The sequence below is a fragment of the Oryctolagus cuniculus genome, chromosome 13 (assembly GCF_051225735.1).
Source record: "Oryctolagus cuniculus isolate XC-2025 breed Fujian yellow rabbit chromosome 13, ASM5122573v1, whole genome shotgun sequence".
In the NCBI taxonomy this organism is placed as follows: Eukaryota; Metazoa; Chordata; class Mammalia; order Lagomorpha; family Leporidae; genus Oryctolagus; species Oryctolagus cuniculus.
This window is the reverse complement of record NC_142879.1, coordinates 40,908,320-40,928,961: the sequence shown is the minus strand read 5'-3', so window position 1 is coordinate 40,928,961 and position 20,642 is coordinate 40,908,320. Positions and strand designations below refer to the sequence as shown.

The following is a 20,642-nucleotide window of genomic DNA, read 5'->3' as shown; positions in this document are numbered from 1 at the left end:
ACCCATGAGGCAAAGGGAGAGAGGCATAGAGAACAGGGTGACCTAAGAACAATACACATAGATCAACAGGTTCCATTGTCCAGAGGGAAAACAGTGCATGTCTATGAGGAAACCAAAAGGTGTGAACCAGTGAATGGGAGGTATGTATCTCTCTCTCTTTCATCTCTCTCTTTCTCCTGTCTTCTCTCTCCCACCATCTCTCTGTACATTTCAAATACAAAATTGTAAACAAAATTAAAACATTCATATTTGCTAATGTCTACATTCAATAAAACTTCATAGAAACAATAAGGTTCTTTCTCTTACACTTGGAGACATCACTCTGTTCTCTTCTGGCTTGCCACGCTGCTGCCAGTCCTACAGCGCTTCCTTCAAAGCTAGTATTCCATGCCTAACTTCTCATCCCCTGGCCACTTTCAATACTTTGCCTTTGTCTTTGTTTTGCAGTTTCAGTATAATGAATCGATTTGTAAATTTATTTGTCATCTATTCTGCTGGGACTTTGCTGAGTGTGTTTTATCTTTGGATTAGTGTTATGAATCAGTTCTGGAAAAATAAATCTATGCCATTACATCTAGGAGAGTGCCTCTGCCCAGTCCTTCTCTCTGGTATTCCAATCAAACAAATGCTTCTACTGGTTTTCCCTTGAGGAAGGAGTCTAAATACCAGATCTTTGGGTAATTACTTTGTCTCCTTTCTGAATATCTGAAGCTTATAAAATAGTGGTTAAGTGGTTAAAATCCCTCTTAAGATTTAAAAGGATATAACTCTATAAATATCTAGAAAGCTAAGATATCCCAACCTTCAAAACAAATAGCCACTGTCCCCTCCCCCGCCCCAATTTCCCAATATGTATTGAGAGTGTTTTCTGTTTATTTGCCTGCAGGATTGCGTAGTTGCTGAAAGTTAAAAATGTTGCTTCTTTGTCTTTATGACTGTTAGCCAAAGTTCCACTAAAGGAAAGCACTTACTGGAAATCTAAAAGGAATTGACACAGGTGACTCCTTATCTTGGGTTACATCAGTTAAGTTGCTTCTAATACATTATTATTTCTCCTCCTCCTCCTCCTCCTCCTCCCCCCCTTCTCCTCCTCCCCTTCTCCTCCCTTCTGCTCTTCCTCTCTTCTATTCTCTTCCTTCTCTTCTTCCTCTTCTGCAGTGGTTGGAACAGTCAAAAGTCAGCAGATTTAAGTAGAAATTTGGTCACTCTACACACAAGGCAAACTAGAAGTCTTACCTCCAAAGAGGAATTGAATTCAGCGTTGGAGCAGTAAATTACTGCATTGTGTGAGCTCCTGACAGCATGGAGAGAAGAGAGCAAGCTGGGAGAACCAGGTAGGCCACTCTGTGTAAGCTGGCTCTTCCCCCACTCCAGGAACTCCGATACCCTGATTTTATAAGATGACCTTTTTAGATCGAAGGAGGCTTCTCATAGAAGACAAATTTGATGGCATTACTGCTAACACCAGGCACACTGTAAGTGGTACCAACTATTCACTCTGTGAGATGGCACGGACTTTGTGGAGTTCTACAAGACAAAGCCCAAGTACTTGTCCTGGCTGAAGCTCTAGGAAAGTGGAGGCAAGAGTTCATTTACACACCAAAGTGGAAGGGCTTCCAGTTCCCCATTCTCCAAGCCAAAGCTTCTCAGCTATGTTCTCCATCTCTCACCACTCAGTGGCTGCCTGTGTGGGACGCTGAGAACACAGGAAAGGGCAAAGCAGGGAGGTGGCGTTGAGGTTGTATAGGATTTGTACTTTAATTCCTGATCTGGCACAACCTAGCTGAGTGACACGGTACTGTTCATTGTCAGCTTCATCAACTGTCAAATTGTAGATAACATTTATCTTTCCTTAGTGTGTATCTAAAGCCATGCTATGCACTTTGGTCCTTCTAATCACCACCAGCCCTTGGCTCTACTCACTCTTGAGATCTTGGCTATGGGTTCACTGTGCAGTGTACATGTTCCATTGAGTGGGTTCTGGGGACTCCAAGACTGACACTGATTTAAATATTGCAAAAGAAGATGGTTTTACCTTGAAACTAATGATCAAAGATTCTGCACCTAATTTTGTATTCATAATTTTATATTTTTTTCCTTAAAGACCACCCTCACTGCTGCAAATTACACAGGTTTAAAGCACCGCAAAACCTGTGCCTCTTCTTGTCCAAACACATTTTTTGTTTATTAGAATGCATATAATTTAAATAAATTGAAGTAGGTCTCCTTGAATTTAAAAATGTGGAACTGTTTTAAAGAACTATTGCTTCACTCTTTAATAAGCTAAAAAATTAGATTCGGAAAACTCCCTCATTTGTTGGGTGGTTTTTACCCAACTTTGATAGACCCTGCTATACTCCTTGAAAAACTGACTCCGGCATTTCTCAAGAAGCTGGTAGGATTTCTACGAACTTCTCATTTAGTGCTGATCTATTATCACTGAAGACACAATTGCTTAGTCAGAACACAGCTTCAAGTACAAATGTTCTTCCAAAGGGAAAACAAAATCAAAACTAGTTCTTCTTGTTTTTAATCTCTAAACAAGCAATTTTTTAATGTAAGTGCTCAAATATACAGCAAGAATTTTTCTTCAACATTCTCTTCCTCACCTCTACTTTTTCATTCTTGTTTCATGCAAAGCCTCTCGTTTTATGAGTGTTCTCTCAATCATTTAGGTATGAGCAACAAAGACTTCTTGGGAGAACAGGTTAACCTGAAAAGATCGCACTCAGTGTTAGTTTTGGATGCCTTTAGGAACTAACTGACAAAACTGACATTTAAGTTAAAAGAAAAAAAGGCAAAACAGATTTAATCAGTTTACTGGTATTTACGACCTCATATTTGGGAAGATTATGTATCTTTGTAAATAATAAATGATCAATTTGGAAACTTTACAGAAAGGGTTTAAATTGTGGAGAAACAAAACATAGAAATATAGGATGAAATTTTAAGAGTTTTTTTTTTTCCTAATACTAATTGATTGGATACCTAGAGCTTAGAATAAAATGTCCAATGATATTATTTGCAAATTCAGACAGTGCTGTTTACCCAACACTAAGAAGGGTGTTAAGAATTCCATATGTTGGAAAGTCTACAGATTATTTGGAAAGTGGCTCTGATGGTACTGAAACACCAAGCCTGAAGCTGCCTGTGAACTCTTCGCATAAAACAATCCTCTGAATTGTGAAAAGGTTATTTGCAAATGAACGCTTAAAGTGATACACTTTAAATGTATATCTACAAAGAACTAATCATTCTATTGAGATTTCTTATTTCACCTGCATCCCTAAAAGTTTATATCTAGATATTCAAATTGTCAGATGCAGAGCATAAAAACTTTTGTTGCTTCCAACTGGAAAAATCAGATATCACTTTATATATGAACATATGTTCTTTATAATTAACAAGCATTCATGTTAAAACACATCAAATTCAGTTTGAAGAACTTAATTGATATATGTTTTGTTAAATATATTTCATTTTTCTCTCTAGGAATGAAAGAGTTTTGAACTGCATATACCAAAATCCTAATGCAATTTTTAAGCTGATTTGCTTTCCCTGGGCAGGAGGTGGCTCCACTTATTTTGCCAAATGGGGCCAAAAAATTCATGACTCACTGGAAGGTACGTTAATTTTCATCACCATCTAAGTAATTTATAAGGTCAGATGACTCAGGCCAGCATGTGGCACAATGGGTTAAGCTTTAGCCTGTTACTAACATCCCATATGGGAGCACTGGTTCAAGTTCCAGCTGCTCTACTTCTGATCCAGCTCCCTGCTAATGTGCCTGGGAAGGCAGTGGAAGATGCCAAGTGCTCTGAGCTCCTGCCACTGACATAGGATACATACTTGGATGGAGTTCTTGACTTCTGGCTTTAGCCTGACCCAGCCTGGCTGCTGTAGACATTTGGGAAGTGAGCCAGCAGATTTCTGCCTCTCCCTTTCTCTCTCTGTTGCTCTGCCTTCCAAATCAATCAATCAGTTTTTAAAGCAAATATGGTCAGATGACATAAACATACAGGAATCTGAAGCATGGTAAACATTTCCCTAATTTATAAGCATTCAAAATTTCACTCAAATAGGGTGATTTTTACATTTCTAAAGAAATTCTATTGCCTTTATTTTGTTATTGTTGTTAGAACTAAGAGGATTTTTAAAAAATAAGCATTTATTTATTTGAAAGACAGAGTTACAGAGAGGCAGAGGCAGAGGCAGAGAGAGAGAGAGAGAGAGAGAGAAGTCTTCTAACCACTGGTTCACTCCCATGTGGGTGCAGGGGCCAAAGCACTTGGGCCATCTTCTACTGCTTTCCTAGGGCATAGCAGAAAGCTGGATCGGAAGTGCAGTAGCCAGAACTTGAACTGGCGCTCATATGAATACTGGCACTGCAGGTGCAGCTTGACCCATTATGCCACAGCACCAGCCCAAGGATTTTTTAAAAGATTTATTTATTTATTTGTAAGGTAGACACAGAGAAGGAGAACGAGAGAGACAGAGATGTTCCATCTGCTGGTTCACTCCCCATATGGACTCAATGGCGAGGGCTTGGCCAGGCTGAAGTCAGGAGCTTCATCTGGGTCTCCAACATGGGTGCAGGGTCACAACACTGGTTGGGATGCTTGCATCCCATGTCCAGGTGCCCGGGTTCAAGGCTCAGCTCTGCTTTCAATTCCAGCTTCCTGCTGATGTGCACCTGGGATACAGCAAGGGATGGCTCAAGTAATTGGGTTCCTGTCCTCCGTGTGGGAGACCTGGATTGAATTCTCAGCTCCCAGCTTTGGCCTGGCCCAGGCTCAGCCATTATGGGCATGTGGAGAATGTATCAGTAGATGGGAATAGAAGTGCCCCCTCGCACTCAAACAAAACTTTATACTAAAGGGACTGGCACTGTAGTATAGCAGATCAGCTGCCACTTATGAAGCTGGCAACCCATACTGGAATGCCGGTGCAAGGCCCAGCTCCTACGCTTCCTATCCAACTTACTGCCAGTGCACCTGGGGGAGCAGCAGAAGTTGGTCCAAGTGCTTGGACTCCTTCTACCCATGTGGGAGACCCAGATGGAGGCCCTGGCTCTTGGCTTTGGTCCGGCCCAGCCCTGGCCACTGTGCCCATTTGGGGAGTGAACCAGCAGATGGAAGATTTCTCTTTCTTCTCTCTCTCTCCCCATCTCTTTGCCTTTCACATAAATAATCATTTTTTTCAAGAATGTATTGGAACTTTTCTCTGCAAGCTATTATTTGATCAGATTGCTCTTGATTCTGGAGAGGCTTATGTTATTTATGTATTCATCAGATGACCTATAATGTCTTCTGTTAGGCATCCTAGAAGGTTACCAACCCAGGAACACTTTGAGGTATTATTATTATTACTTTTTTTTTTTGACAGGCAGAGTGGACAGTGAGAGAGAGAGAGAGAGAGAGAAAGGTCTTCTTTTTGCTGTTGGTTCACCCTCCAATGGCCGCCGTGGCCAGCACACTGTGGCTGGTGCACCGTGCCAATCCGAAGCCAGAAGCCAGGTGCTTCTCCTGGTCTCCCATGGGGTGCAGGGCCCAAGCACTTGGGCCATCCTCCACTGTACACCCGGGCCACAGCAGAGAGCTGGCCTGGAAGAGGGGCAACCGGGACAGAATCCGGCGCCCTGACAGGGACTAGAACCCGGTGTGCCGGTGCCGCAGGTGGCGGATTAGCCTATTGAGCTGCGGCACCAGCCAGAGGTATTATGTTAAACTTCATTTTCCTCAGACCACAAGGTAAAATAAATAAACTTTAAATCTGCATGAATTCAACCCCTTGTTTGAAAATTAGAAGGGCAATTTTCTCCCCTCTCTCCCATCCAGAGCAAAAGCAAAACCAGAAAGCTCTTCTTTCTCCCCTTGTCATTAGAAGGATCTTTGTTTTTCCCTGGTCTTCTTTTTCACAGAGGGTTTAGAGCTTTGAGTCTCCTGACTACGTGGAGGATTCAGTTCTCTCAAATTTAATGAATCCCAGTGCCTGGTGTCTTCCTGATGTAGATGCTGGCTGTCAAGTTTACCACTTCACGAGCACACGTTCACCACCAGAGCGTCCATTTCCTTCTCCTTCCTACTGTTCCTATTACTTTGTGAGTCCTGTGAGCTACACCATGCTAATTATGTGTGTTTCACCCATCTTTTCCAGGGGCTTGGGGAGGGGCAAAAAGGGACTTTTCCAATGTGTAGTCCACAGTATTTCATGTTATTCCTCCTCTTATCCACAGATGTTATAACTTGACCTCCCTGGGTTTGACCACTCTTATTCACTTCTTTGACATTTTCACATCATGCCAGTATAAAGGCTTTTACCTCACAGCATCTCGCTCATTGTCTGTGTCTATCGTGTTGTCTCGCCTCCAGTGCACTCTGTAAGGCTTGCTGGAAGAGAGAGCAGATTTGAAGAACCTTTTGCAAGCGACATGTACCAGATAGTGGATGAAATCGTTTGTGCTCTGCTGCCAATCATCCAGGATAAGCCATTTGCATTTTTTGGCCACAGGTATTCAAAAGTCGGTTTGAAAAGACATCATGGGGAATTTCTTTTTTTCTTTCTTTTAAGATTTATTTATTTGAAAGTCAGAATTACAGAGTTAGAGAGAGAGAGTTAGAGAGAGAGAGAGAGAGAGAGAAAGAGAGAGAGAGAGAGAGAAAGAGAGAGAGAAATCTTCCATCTGCTGGTTCACTCCCCAGGCAGCCACAATGGTCAGGACTGGGCCAGACCAAAGTCTGGGTCTCCCATGTGAGTATAGGGGCCCAGGGACTTGGGCCATCTTCTGCTGCTTTCCCAGGCCACAGCAGAGAGCTAGATCAGAACAGAAGCAGCTGGGCCACAAACTGGCACCCATACGGGATGCTGGCCCTTAGACGGTGGCTTTATCTGCTACAGCACAGCATTGGCCCTCGGGAATTTCTTCAATCATAAGTCTGCAGAAATTTGTGGAAAATGCATACTATGCAAAAAATATGTCTGGATTTTAATATTTTTGCACCAGAATAAATTTATCTTTTAATTACATTTTCCATGGGCTTTTCCAAGCACACCTGTGACTGTTCCTTAAGCTAGGTTGTATAATTTTGAGGTCAGATCCTGGGGCTCTGACTGCCTCTTAGCAACTGGATAAATTCTATAGACTTCTGAAATTGTTTCCTCCCACTGTAAAGTGGGAATAATAATAGTTCCTACTTGTGAGGATTGAATGAGTAGTGATCACAAATAACTTTTTTGACTACTATATCATAGTTATAAATAGGGTTCCAATCAAAAATTCAAAAATAAAAAATACCCATCATTCTATCCTCCAAATAACAATGCTTTGACGTTTTGATGTGGTTTCTCAGTAGTTTTATATAATAGGACCCTTATTTTATATCTTTCTTCCCTTAGTATTGCTATGAGCATCTTTCACAGCCTGTAAGTATACACCACTTATCCTGTAAAACTGATGCCTTATTAGATTATTTGTTTTGGTTATAAATTCTTTTTATTTTTGTGCCTGTAAATAATAACTTATAGAAAATTTAATATAAATTTCTTATCAGTTTCTAAAAATTATATTTCTAGAATTTCAATTAAATGATATGTACATTGTTAAGCTCTTGATAAACATTTTCAAATTCCCTGCAGTTCACACTCCATCAGCAGTGAACATGGGGAATGAGTTTCCCTTTCTTTCAAAAGGTATAGAAATTCACATACAAATGAATACACTCATATTTATTCACAAGTGCATAACCTCTGGCAAAATACATCTATGGGGCAGGCATTCAGTGTGGCCGTTAACATGCTGCTTGGAACACCTGCCTCCCGCACTGGAGTGCCCACACTGGAGGCCCCGTTCTGCTCTGGACTGCAGCTTCCCGCTAGGCAGGAAGGGAGGCCGCAGCGAGGGCTCAGAGAGTCGGCTCTTGCTACTCCCAGGGGAGACCCCGACTCAGTTTCAGGCTTTGGTCCCAGTGGTTGTAGGCAGCTGAAGGCATCAGAGGATGGGAGAACTCTCTTTTTCACCCTCTTCTTCCTTTCCTGTTTTCCTCCCTCCCTCTTTCTATGTTGCTCTGCCTTTCAAAGAAATCTCTACATATATATTTATATAAGATACATTAATATATTATACAAACATAAATATATTAATATATTATATATAATATATTTATATAAATATATAAAATATAAATATATGAAATATACTTTTTGGTCCTTGTACCCCTTTATTCTTTTAGACTACTTTGGGGACCTCAAAGAGCTTTGGTTTAGATGTGACATATCTGTCATATTTACCATATTAGAAAGTACAACTAAGATATCTGAAAGATACCTATTAACTTCTCTGTCAACAACATTAACATACTCATGATATGTTTACATAAATATTTTTATGACTAAAATATTTCTGCCCCAAAGCGCAGTAAGAAGCGTGGCACTGCTTTACACTTTTGCAAATGTTTAGTGCCTGGCTTAAGAGAAGGCAGCTGGATTCTCACTTGAGTTTCTGCAAAATGTTGCAATCCCCATGTCATAGTCTCTAGAAAACGCTACTGTACTTTCATGAGAACAGAAAGGGTGCAGAAATTTCAGTGCTATCCTGAATATAGTTTTGACTTTGTGGGTCACCTGTTGGGCTGTCAGAAATTCCCAGGGGTCCCAAACCATACTTTGAAAATAGCTGGTATCTACTGGTCAAAGATTTATACTTCAAGGCAGAAGAGGAAATTTTAATTCGTCTTAAGACACAGTGAAAATTAGTACTAAATCTTGAACTGAACTATGCAGAATGTCTTTGAAATACTTTTCATGCTGACATACATTCTTGAAAGTATTCCTTTCATGGGGCCAGTGCTGTGGCACAGTGGGTTAAAGTCCCAGTCTGCAATGCTGGCATCCCATAGGGGTGCTGGTTCAAGTCCTGGCTGCTCCACTTCCGATCCAGCTCTCTGCTGTGGCTCAGGAAAGCAGTGGAGGATGGCCCAAGTGCTTGGGAGACCCAGAAGAGGCTCTGGCTTCAGATCAGCTCAGCTCAGCTCTGGCCATGCTGGCCATACCAGCAGATAGAAGACTTCTCTCTCCCTCTTTCTCTCTGGCTCTACCTCTCTCTGTAACTCTTTCAAATAAGTAAAATAAATCTTAAAAAAAAAAAAAAGAAAATATGCCTTTCACAAGTTGGTTAGAGTTATTACCTAACAGTTTTCTTTTGGCTATTACCCGACCACTACTGTGTTTATGCTGCATGTTCTACACTTGATGGATCTTTACGAGTTTTGCTGAACAGTTACCGTGTTTTTCTTTCCTGGATGTAGCATGGGATCCTATATTGCTTTCATGACGGCACTGTACCTAAAAGAAAATCACAAGCTAGAACCGATGCACTTCTTCGTGTCAAGTACAACTCCTCCTCATGTAAGCAATTTTGTTTTCTTGGAAGCGGGGCGGTGGCAAGACGAAAATGGTGGAGGGGATAAAAATCAAGCTGCTATTTTCCACTTGGCAGATCCTGGCCCACAGGGAATGATGACAGGAATACTACTTGCTATTGAAAATCCCTCAAGTCCCTTTCTGTCACGATCTCTCCTTTTCTCTGAAATGTACTTCAACTGTTCCTGGATCCTCGCCTGCACTGTTCTTGTACCTCTGGGCTGTCAGTGGCCATGGTGCTTTTCCTGTCCTTGCTGGTTGGCTGGGCACATAATCAACTTTCAGCAGAGTTGCTGGATCCGAACCAGGAAAGAATCTTTGAAACTGCAAGAGGTGACATCACCTTTTTAGAATGAGCATGGCTTTTCAAAATCCAGTGTGCTGTGTCCACTACTCCTCCTCCTACCTTCTGGATCTTCCCCACCTCATCTGGATAAAAATCTCGAATGGCCTGGAATTCTGAGTCTAGAATTCTGTATTACAGCACTGGAATGTCTGATCAACTTCCTCCTCCTTGCTTTGAAAAAGAAATGATTGGGGCCGGCGCTGTAGCATGCTAGGTAAAGCCACCACCTGCGATGCTGGCGCCCCTATATGGGTGACGGTTCCCATCACAGCTGCTCCACTTCCAATCCAGCTCTCTGCTAATGGCCTGAGAAAGCAGCGGAGGATGGCCCAAGTAGTTTGGCCCCTGCACCCATGTGGGAGACCTGGAAGAATGTCCAGTCTGGCCCAGCCCTGAACATTGTGGCCACTTGAGGAGTGAACCAGCAGATGGAAGCTCGCTTGCGTGTGTGCTCTCTCTCACTCTCGCGCGCGCTCTCTCTCTCTCTAGCTCTGTGTGTGTGTGTGTGTCTCCTCTGTAATTCTTGACATTAAGATAAAAAAATAACTAGCTAAATAAATTATTCTCCCCTGAAGCCTATAAAGGATTCCATTGCCTAACTTGATTTAGCAACTTCTCCTTTAGGCTGTTTGTAGTTTATGAGCAAGTATGGTATTGCAATAACATTCAATTGTGTGTGTTGTGTTGTTAATGTTTCAAGTCCAAAGACAGGTTTCAAGTTCCCAAAAGTAACGAGCTGTCAGAAGAGGAGCTGAGCCGGTATCTTGTGGACTTCGGCGGCACTCCCCAGGACTGCCTTGACGACAAGGAGTTTTTCCAGCAATACGCTCCCGTGCTGCTGGCGGATGCTGACATTATGCGTAATTACACGTAAGTAACCCAGATAGGTTTTACTGCACGATTATGTAAAGAAAATGTAGATTGGCAGTTTACTGAGGCTGCTTAGATGGGAGAAGAGATTCTAAACTTTGATTTCATTTCCTTTGGAGCCACCTGTCATATTTGTATTGGTTTAGAATGGAGCCTGGGCATAGGAATTTTATTTATATGGGTTGGTGCTGTGGTGCAGTGAGTTAAGCCACCACCTGCAGTGTCGGCATCCCATACGTGTGCCAGTTCAAGTCCTGGTTGCTCTTCTGATCCAGCTCCCTGCTAAAGGCCTGAAAGCAGTGAAAGCTGACCCAGTCTTTGGAGCCTTGCCACCTGTGGGAGACTCAGAAGAAGCTCCTGGCTCCTGGCTTTGGCCTGGCCCATCACTGCAGCCATTTGGGAAGTGAACCAGTGGAAGGAAGATCTCTGTCTCTCCCCCCTCTCTCTCTGTAGCTCTGCCTTTCAAATAAATAAATGTTTAAAGAAAAACAGGAAAAGAAATTGTGTTTATAAAAGATGGATAACATGTATTTGTCGCCACAAAAATGTGGTTAGACATGCATGTTTCATAACATAATATTTTCAAAAGTGTTACTTATTTGAAAGGCAGAGTGAGAGAGAGAGGAGAGAGAGACAGAGAGAGGAGAGAGAATGTAAGAAAGTAAGAATGATCGTTCATTTTCTGGTCATTCCCCAAAAGGCCATAGTGGTCAAAGCTGAGCCAGCCCAAAGCTAGAACTCCATCTGGTCTCCCAAGTGGGTAGCAGGGGCCCAAGCACTTGGGCCATCTTCTGCAGCTTTCCCAGGCACATTAGTAGGGGGCTGGATTGGAAGTGGAGCAGCCAGAACTTGAACTGGCTCTTGTCTGGGATGCTGGCATCACAGGCAGCGGCTTAACCCACTGAGCCACAATGCTGGCTGCATCACATATTTTTTGAATGAATTAGTACCAAAGCATTCTCATCTTCTTAGAGGCATCGTTGGGAGTGGATTGCTTGTAAGTGTGGATGTGAACCAGGGGAGATTTGCTTTCTTGTGAATTTTGTTTCCCCAAACCTAAATGGCTCCTCCTGGTCTGACTTACCCATGGCTGTTACTGTAGAGCCAGCCTTTAGCTGTCACGCATGTCTTCTGTTTTGCCAGGGCCTTGTTCCCTTGGAGTAAGTTCCTTGGAGGAAGAAGCCTAGATCTATACTTTTGTTTCCTCCACAAAGTCTGGAACTGGGCAGGGATCACACTGGGCAGTGCTTACAAAAGGGAGTTCACAAAGAGCTACCAAAAGTGGAGCAGACTAGCAACACCTTGAGAATGCAGGCAGTCCCATTCATTTTTCACACATCCTCTACTCACTGCTCACCTTCAATCTGTTGTAAAGTTCATGATTTACCTCCCAGATGTCCCAAGTCTTATCCATGTCTCTCCATTTCTACCCATAAGGCAAATCTGCCTTGTGTTTGCATCTTAGCACACAGTTAGGATCACAAAATACTAGTCAGACTTCCAAAAACAAAAACAAAACAAAAAGAAAAACATTGAAACCTGACATAAAAAATCTACCATAATCAGGGGTCGATGTTTGGTGAAGTATTAACACACCACTTGAGACACCTGCAGCCTAAATCAGGGTGCCTAAGTTCAAGTCCCAGCCCTGTTCCCCATTCCAGCTCCCTGCTGAAGTGCACCCTGGGAACCATCAGGTGATGGCTCAAGTAGATGGGTCCCAGCCACTCATCTAGGAGACCTGGATTGAGTTCCCAACTCCTGGCTTTGGCCTGGCCCAGCCCAGCTATTGTGGGCATTTGGAGAGTGAACCAGCACAGGGGAGCTTGCTTTCTTTTTCTCTCCCTCTCTCCCTCTGACTTTGAAATAAATAAATATTTTTTAAAGTCTTCATATTCAATATAGTATGTTACTGGTACAAAGCCAGACAGACTGACCAATGGAACAAAAGCCCAGAAATAAACTCATGCATTTACAATCAAGGATCCAGGAATACACATGAGCAAAGGACAGTCCATTCAATAAACGGTGTTGGGAAAATTGGACATCCACATACTAAAGAGTGATATCAGATCCCTTTCTCATACTGCACACAAAGATTAACTCAAAGTGGATTGAAGACTTAAATGTAAGACCTGAAATTGTAAAACTCCAAGAATAAAACACAGGGAAAAAGTATCACAACATTAGCCTGGGCAACACTTTGTTATGAGCAAAATGTACACACAACAAAAGCAGAAACACATAATTGAGATTATATCAAATGAAAGGCTTTTGCACAGCAAAGGAAATGGGAATAAAGAGTTATCTTATGGATTGGGAACAAAATTTGTAAACCACAGATCTTAAAAAGGTTAATACCCAAGGAACATAAGTAACTTAATAACAAATAACCAGATTTTAAAATGGGCAAAGGACCTAACATGAATAGACATTTCTTAAAAGAAGACATACAAATGGCTAACAGGTATATGAAAAAATGTTCAATATCATTTATCACTAGGGAGAAGCAAATTAAAACTACAATACCTCATAGCTATTAAAATGGTTATCAAAAGAAGACAAAAGATTACAAGTGTTGGCAAGAATGTGGAGAAAAGAGAACACTTCATACATTGTTGGTTAGAATGTAAATTACTTTAGCCACAATGGAAACCATGAAGGCTCTGCACAAAATGGAAATTAGAACTTCCCATGATCTAGAGGAACTCAAATCAGTATGTCAAGAGATACCTGCCCACCAGAATTCACTGCAGCACTATTCACTAAGGCCAAGATGCACAGTCAACTTGTGCATCCATCAGGAGGTAACCTATGTACCCATCAGCAAATGTGATATACACCCATACTGGAATAATAGCCTTTAAAAAGATACTGTCACTTGAGATAACACGGACCAACCAGGAGGACATTATGCTAAGTGAAACATCAGGCACAGAAAAACAAACACCACATGATTCCACATGTGGAATCCAAAAATGTTAAATCAGGGAGTAGCTGGGGCTTGGGGAGGCACAGAGGAGATGCTGGTCAAAGAGTACAAAGTTTCAGTTAGGAGGAAGTTTCTGAAATCCAACGCACAGCATGGTAACTACAGTTATTAATAAGATAATCAGTATTAACTTCTAAGAGGGGGTAAAGCCTGTGGTACAGTGGGTTAAGCTGCCACTTGGGGCACCTTTAACCCAAGTTAGAGTGCCAGTTTAGGTCCTGGCTTCTTTTTTTGACAGGCTGATAGATTGATAGATTATTTATTTATTTGAAAGGCAGGGTTACACACACACACACACACAGAGAGAGAGAGAGAGAAATAGAGAGGTCATTCATTCTCTGGTTCACTCCCCAAATGGCCATAATAGCCAGGGGCTGGCCTAGGCCAAAGTCTGGAGCCAGGAACTGCATTCAGGTCTCCCACACGGGTAGCAGGGGATCAAGTACTCGGGCCATCTTCCACTGCTTTCCCAGCCACATCAGCAAGGAGCTGGATCAGAAGTGGAGCATCAGGGACTACAACCAGCACTGTAGACAGCAGTGTAGCCCACTCTGCCACAACGCCTGCCCCTGGGTCCTAGGTCCCCTGCTTCTGATCCAGGTCCCTGCTAATACACCTGAGAAGCAGATGATGGCTCAAGTACTTTAACTCCCTACCACCCACGTGAGATACCAAGACGAGAGTTCTAGGTTCCTTGGCTTCAGCCTAGCCCAGCCCCGGCGTGGAAGGCATTTGGGGACTGAGCAGATGTGAGATTCCCCTCTCTCTCGGTTGCTCTGCCTGTCAAATCAATCAACCTTTATTTTAAAAAGAATTGTTTTAAAAACATCAGCCCTCACACAGTGGTCAACCACGCTGCTGTTAGTCTGCTTACCAGCTTGAAACCCTCTGCCTGTGTCTTACCAACCGCGACTCTGCGTCTTCAACAGCTGTGTCTAATCCATCACAGGCAGAGACAGTAACTACTCCTGGTGTCCTGCAGCGGAATGCACCAAGCGGTGCTTAGCAGAGGGTTTGGCACAGTCAGAAGCCATATTTAAAACCAAGACACAAGGAAACAAAACTATCACTGAGATTTGAAAAACTTTAAAAAAATTTATTTTAAAGAGAGGGAGGGGGAGGGGGAGGGGGAGGGCAGGGGAGGGGGACAGAGGAGAAAGGGGGAGAGGAAGAGAGAGAGGGAAAGGGAGAGGGAGGAAGGGCAGAAGGGAGGGAGAGGGAGAGGGAGAGAGGGAGGGAGAAGGAGGTAGGGTGGTAGGCAGGGAGAGGGAGGTAGGGTGGAAGGGAAGAGGAAGGGGGAGGGGGGTGGGGGAAGGAGAGGGGGAGGGGGGAGAGAGGGGGAGGGAGGGGAGGGTGGGAGGGGGAGAGGGAGAGAATCTCTCTCCCTAAATGCTGCAAAATCCAGGAATGGGCTAGGCCCAAACCAGGATGGCAGGGACCCAGGCACTTGGGCCCTCATCTGCTACCTCTTGGTTCTGCTGGCAGGAAGCTGGATCAGAACCAGAGGCAGGACTTGATCCCAAGCGCTCTCATAAGGATGCGGGCCTCCCAAGTGGCGGCTTAACCCGCTGTGCCACAACAGCCGCTCCTACCACTGCCTTTCTTCACAAAGCATTGTGCATAAAAGAGTAGCGCCTGAAATGAATATTTTTTACACCTGAGTTTGAGCACGTTTCTCTTCCCTGGCCGTCACTGCATGGAGTTGAGTCGACCTAGACTGGAGTTAACTGGATTTGGTTTTTGTTGTCTGAATGGTCACCTCCAGTGCACCACCAGGCCCTCAAACCTGTGGTGTTGAGTGCTTGGCATGGGGACTGAGTTCTCAGTGTTCTTGCTCTGCCTCAGGCTTTGAGTCTTCCTACGATGGCCCTCTCTGGCAGAGACAGCTGTGTCTTGTTACTCGATGCGTAGTCACCTCTGGAGCAATACGGGGAGTTCTTGGCCATCCCAGATTGTCTTAAGCATCAGTCCTAGGCGAGCCCCCTTGTGGCTGAGCTGTGTGCACTGGACTTTCTCAGCATGCCTGCCTCTTCTCCTTGTTCCAAACAAATTTTGTCTTGTACCTGTGGTCGGCGTGGAAGATTCTGGCCCCTTCCCACAGTTAGACTTCTACGGAGCTTTGGTGTAGAATTGTTTGCTCTCCCCCCTAACCTCCCTGCAGCCCTGTCTCCACCTGTGCCCTAGGACTGGGAGAGTTTGAGGCCCCACTCAGCCGCACCTGCACCCGCCCATGCCCTTCACTCTTCTTAGAGGGGCCTGCCCCTCCTTGTCTTGCACACACAGCTCCCTGAGTTCAAGAAGTACGATGTTGTAATTTAAGGTTTGGGTGTTTATTTCTCCTCACTGTTAGGGTGGGGTGGCACTCTTTCTTTTCTACTGCTATGTCGAAGCAAATTCCTTGCCTGAAGTCCTGAAAAAGTCACTTAACTTGGTCCTCTCCTAGACCCTTGGTCCCCCCTTCAAGCCACACTGCAACCCCCATACATTACCAGAGAGCTAGGTGTCAACTTTGATGCTGATCCACTTTGCCTGGAATCCTGTTGGTGGGTTCCTCTTTCTTAGAATGAAATTCTTCACATGGCCCTTGCTTACCTCTTCTGCCCCAGTTTGCCCCAACACCCCCCTCCCCACCTTGATCTGTAGACAACGCCCGCCCCCATCCATTTATGCTCCTTCCTCCTGGTTTCTCTGCTGCTCCTGTCCCCTTTGTCCACTCTTTTCTTATTCATTCTGATCTCAGAGCCATCCCCTCCCCTCAGATTAAACTGCCTGCACGGCCTTCCCCACCCTTGACTTCTCGTCACATGCAACCAGATCACCCTGAACCCCGAGTTCTTCTGTCTCCCACTCATTGTCTATCTCGTTAATGGCAGTCTCAGTAGCAAGAGGTCAGGGAGTGGACTTTTCACACGTCCATAATGGCTGGCACGCACACTCAGTGTCCGGCTCAATCAAATTCTCTATTGCTGCTCTTATGAAACTTGCTCTGTGCACAGCAAGGCTGCGCTAGACCACGGAGAGCTGGAAGACACCAGAGAGGCCTTGTTTCCCGGGAATTACAGGTAAAGGTATAGGTAGTCAGCTATCCCACTCCTGGGAATATCTCTCTATAGGAGATGAAAACAGCATATGAAAGTTAACTGCACTCCCATATTTATAGCAGCTCAATTCACAATAGCTAAGATATGCAATCAGCCTAGATGCCCACCAACTGATGGCTGGATAAAGAAAATGTGGTATAAATACACAATGGAATATTACTCAGCTATAAAAAGAATGAAATCCTAAATGGGTGCAACTGGAGATTATCGGGCTTAGTGAAATTAGCTAGTCCCCAAATAAAACTATTTTCTCTTATTTGTGGTAGTTAATACACAAAGAGGATAAAAATTATGTGAATGTCAGTTCATTTGGCATACAATTATAAGTGTTGCTTGTTGCTTCATTGAATCATACCATGTAATAATATACTCTTGTTTCACACATTTAAAAAAAATGGACAGGAGAATAATGAGAACTTTGAGGGTGATGACAAAAAAGCTCATTGATCTGTAGACTTAAGAGCATTTCTTGATATGAACACTGTACTTTAATCTGTATTTTTTTAAAAATGATGTATCAGTTGTAAGCAGCCTCACCCAGAGTTGTACAAGTACCCCAGTGTTATCCTGCTTCCTCTCACAATCTTCTAGAAATTAGAAACTGGCAATGGTCTCAGGCAGGCCCTGAGAGGGAGAGGTGTCCCTGGTGAAAGCGAGGCTGGCATTGCTGAGACTGGCCGAGGGGAAAGAAGGGGCCACCCCATGGTCGTTTCAGTGAGGTCATCAAGAGGGAGAGAGTCTGGGATGCCGATTATGAAGAATTACTAACCAGCTCTTTTATGTTTACAGCTTTGACGCACCCTCCAAGGCTGTCATTTCTTGTGACTTAACATGTTTCCTGGGCTCTGATGATATTGCAAAGGATATGCAAGGTGAAATTATTTTCATTGTTCTCACTATTGTATCAGAATATGTATTTCACATATGATTTTCAGCTAACATCAACTGGCAGTTATCACAATAAGTAGAAAATTGGTCCAGGTTATATTTCATGTAAATGGAGAGATGCCAGTCCCATGCAACATGAGAGAACACAGGTGATACTGCTGTAGACTGATGGGCCTCAGAAAAATTAAAAACACGGGCCACACAGAACCTGAGACCTTGGAAGGAACTCTACCACTGAGTGTCAGCTCTCAGAGAAACAATATCTGGAAGTAAATCGTTAGCTGTCGTTGGTAAATGTCATTTATTATTGATTCCATTTTTAGCCTGGAAAGACATAACCAGTGGAAGTCTTGACGTTCATGTGCTTCCTGGAGACCACTTTTATCTTAAGGAACCTGCCAATGAGAATTTCATCAAGAACTACATAGCCAAGTGTCTGGAACTATCGTCGCTTACTAATTGTTAGATCTCTTCCTTGTAGTCTTAAAATAGTCCAGGTGTCCGCACGCTACGCTTCTCAGTTACTCAGATGTATGCTTAATCGTTTTCTTCAGAGATCGGAAATTACACACTTGCTACTCAGGGTGATTTGTTAAACATAAATCTATTTCCTCATGAAGCATGTGTGTACCTGGGGACAAAAGTCAGAGAGACAACAAACACTTCTGACGAAGCCCTTTGTCTTCATGTTAGAATCTCACTTGATTCTCTTCTGGGGGAAGTGTGCAAAATCCTGCTTGGTAAATTAGCCATTTATTTGCTTCAATTATTTAATGGTGAAAGTGATTAACAAGGGAAATGTTTGAAATTATTGTTCGACCAAAACACTGTGGGCTCAAAGTTTGATCTAATCTTTAGAAATATAGGGGAGCCCATTTAATAAGAAAATTTAAACTACCACTTTGTGAAAAGAAGATGGCCCTAAATCAGTTGTTGTCATGTGTACCAGCAAGTCCTCAGCATGCCTACAACCCTGGCCCTCCTTCTACACCAACTGCCTGTTGGCCGTGTGGTGCCCTGCTACCCTGGCAAAGACTGGCTGGGGCCCACAGTGAGCCCTCCCAGTGACAGCAAGCCCACAGTCTGGCCCGTGGTGTAGGGGGTGACCAAGCACAAATGCCATTCCAGCCAGGCTGCCTTGGCGTCACTCTGTGACAACTGAAACCTGGCATAGGGAGAAGGCAGAAGCTGGAAACAAACAGGAACCAAGAGAAAAAGGAAAGCTTTAGAAGAGTCAGAGTAACAGTAGCACACTACAAATGGGATCCACAGATTGCTACTGAAGGGGGCGAACAGTCACGGCACCTCTGGAGCCACACAGCCCCTGACCTCTGTCACCTTCCAAACCACATCAGCCTCTTCAAGGCCTGACCATGCAATCAGATCCCCCTGATTTGCCTGTTTCCTTCAGCTCTTCACAATAAAGTCTACTACTTACTGCAACCAACGCCTCTTCCTTACATAGAATTGCATATTAAAGTGCTACATAGGAAATGTGAAAGCATCAGTGTGTTTATGAACATACAATATGGCTTCATATTTTTGTTATTGTTTTAAGTAATGTGCATACAGTCTTAGTAAGATTAAGAAAAGTACACACAGGAAACATTCCTCCTAATAGGTCATTCCTTTTTAACAAAATGAATATAATATAAAATTGTTGGGGAAGAACATGAGTTGGAATCCACAAATTCAGTTTAGAAATAGCTTCAAGCAAATTGTACTCAATGTTTAGTGTATGTTGTACTTTACCCTCCCGTTCCAAACTCTCAGGGCTCTCTTACTGAAGAATTGGTACAAAAGCAATGTGGATTTATGATTATTAATATGGATCATTTTTATTCAATATGGTCTATAAGTGGGAATCTCACAATGTGTCCCGTGCCAGGCTCTGGCCAAGCTTTCCAGTCTCTCCACAGGGGAGGCGAGGTCCACACACACCAGCTCTGAGAGTTTCCAAGCCGGCATGTGCTGGTCAACTTCAGGTGTCAACTTGACTCCTAAAATACCAAGGCATACTTACGAACCTAGAAAAGTGCTATTTTGGGTGTGTCTGTGAGAGTGTTTCCAAACAAGATTAGCACATGAGTCTCAGGGACCTAGGAGGGAAGAGCCCGCCTCAGTGTGGGCAGGCACCATCAACTGATGGAGGGTCTGGAGACAACCAATACAGAAATCAAACTGGCGTCTCCTGCTCTGTGAGCTGGGACGCACTTGCCTCTTGCCTTGGGCATCAGTGGCTGGCCTTTGGACTCCAGGTCTTAGGCCAGCAGCCCCCGTGCTGGTGCCTGGACATTTTGCCTTGAACTGAGACTTACACCCTGGGCCTCCCTGGTTCTGAGGCCCTTAGACTCGGTCACACTAGCAGCATCCCAGGGTCTCCAGCCTGCTACAACTTGTCATGGGACTTCTCAGCTACCATAATCACAGGAGACAATTCTAATAATTCCCTCTTCGTGTATCCATACACATATCCTGTGGCTTCTGTCTCTAAAGAACTCTAAAACGCCTCTATTGCAAAAGCCCAGGTGTAGCTGATAGCTTCTCCTTGGAGGATGTGGGCCTTCACTTCATTGTGGAAGACATCTGAGCATCTTCAGGCAAATCTTAGTGGCCATAAGAGGCAGCTTGACTTTTCAAAATGTTCCAGTTGATGAATCAACCTTGATTATTAAAATAAACTTTGTTTGAGATGACTTTAGATTCCTACAGCTATAAAAAAAAATACGGACATCCCACAGAGCCATTTACCCAATTTGTACAATTTGTAACAACACTGTAAAAACTAAAATGTAACATCCCAATCAGGAAGCTGCCATGGCTACAGTGAATATACAGAACAACCCAACATCCCAGTACCTCTCCTGCTGCCCTTTGACAGCCACACCCACCTTCTTCCTCTCTGGCAGCCATTATGCTGTACTTAATGATTGTAGTTTTACCATTTTAAATATATTAACTGAATATGAAAAATCAAAAAGTCCATGGAAATTGTGTATTATGAGACTGTATTTTACAAAAAAAAATG

At 43.5% G+C, this 20,642-nt stretch overlaps 1 protein-coding gene across 1 annotated transcript; it reads left to right on the top strand.

Moving 5' to 3' along the window:
- The first annotated feature begins 1,165 nt into the window (after positions 1 to 1,165).
- LOC100349940 (S-acyl fatty acid synthase thioesterase, medium chain) lies at positions 1,166 to 19,056 on the top strand. The gene is made up of 7 exons (XM_008268328.5): positions 1,166 to 1,334; positions 3,493 to 3,623; positions 6,372 to 6,510; positions 9,303 to 9,402; positions 10,464 to 10,633; positions 17,516 to 17,598; positions 17,938 to 19,056. Exons 1-7 carry the CDS (start codon positions 1,303 to 1,305, stop codon positions 18,078 to 18,080), a joined length of 798 nt encoding a protein of 265 aa, XP_008266550.3. The 5' UTR covers positions 1,166 to 1,302; the 3' UTR covers positions 18,081 to 19,056.
- The last annotated feature ends 1,586 nt before the right edge of the window (positions 19,057 to 20,642 follow it).

Coding starts and splice junctions, on each gene's coding strand:
- LOC100349940 (XM_008268328.5), top strand. CDS start 1,303: ATGGAGAGAAGAGAGCAAGCTGGGAGAACCAG. Junction 9,403..10,463: donor CAAGTACAACTCCTCCTCAT/GTAAGCAATTTT, acceptor TAATGTTTCAAG/TCCAAAGACAGGTTTCAAGT. Junction 17,599..17,937: donor TATTGCAAAGGATATGCAAG/GTGAAATTATTT, acceptor TTCCATTTTTAG/CCTGGAAAGACATAACCAGT.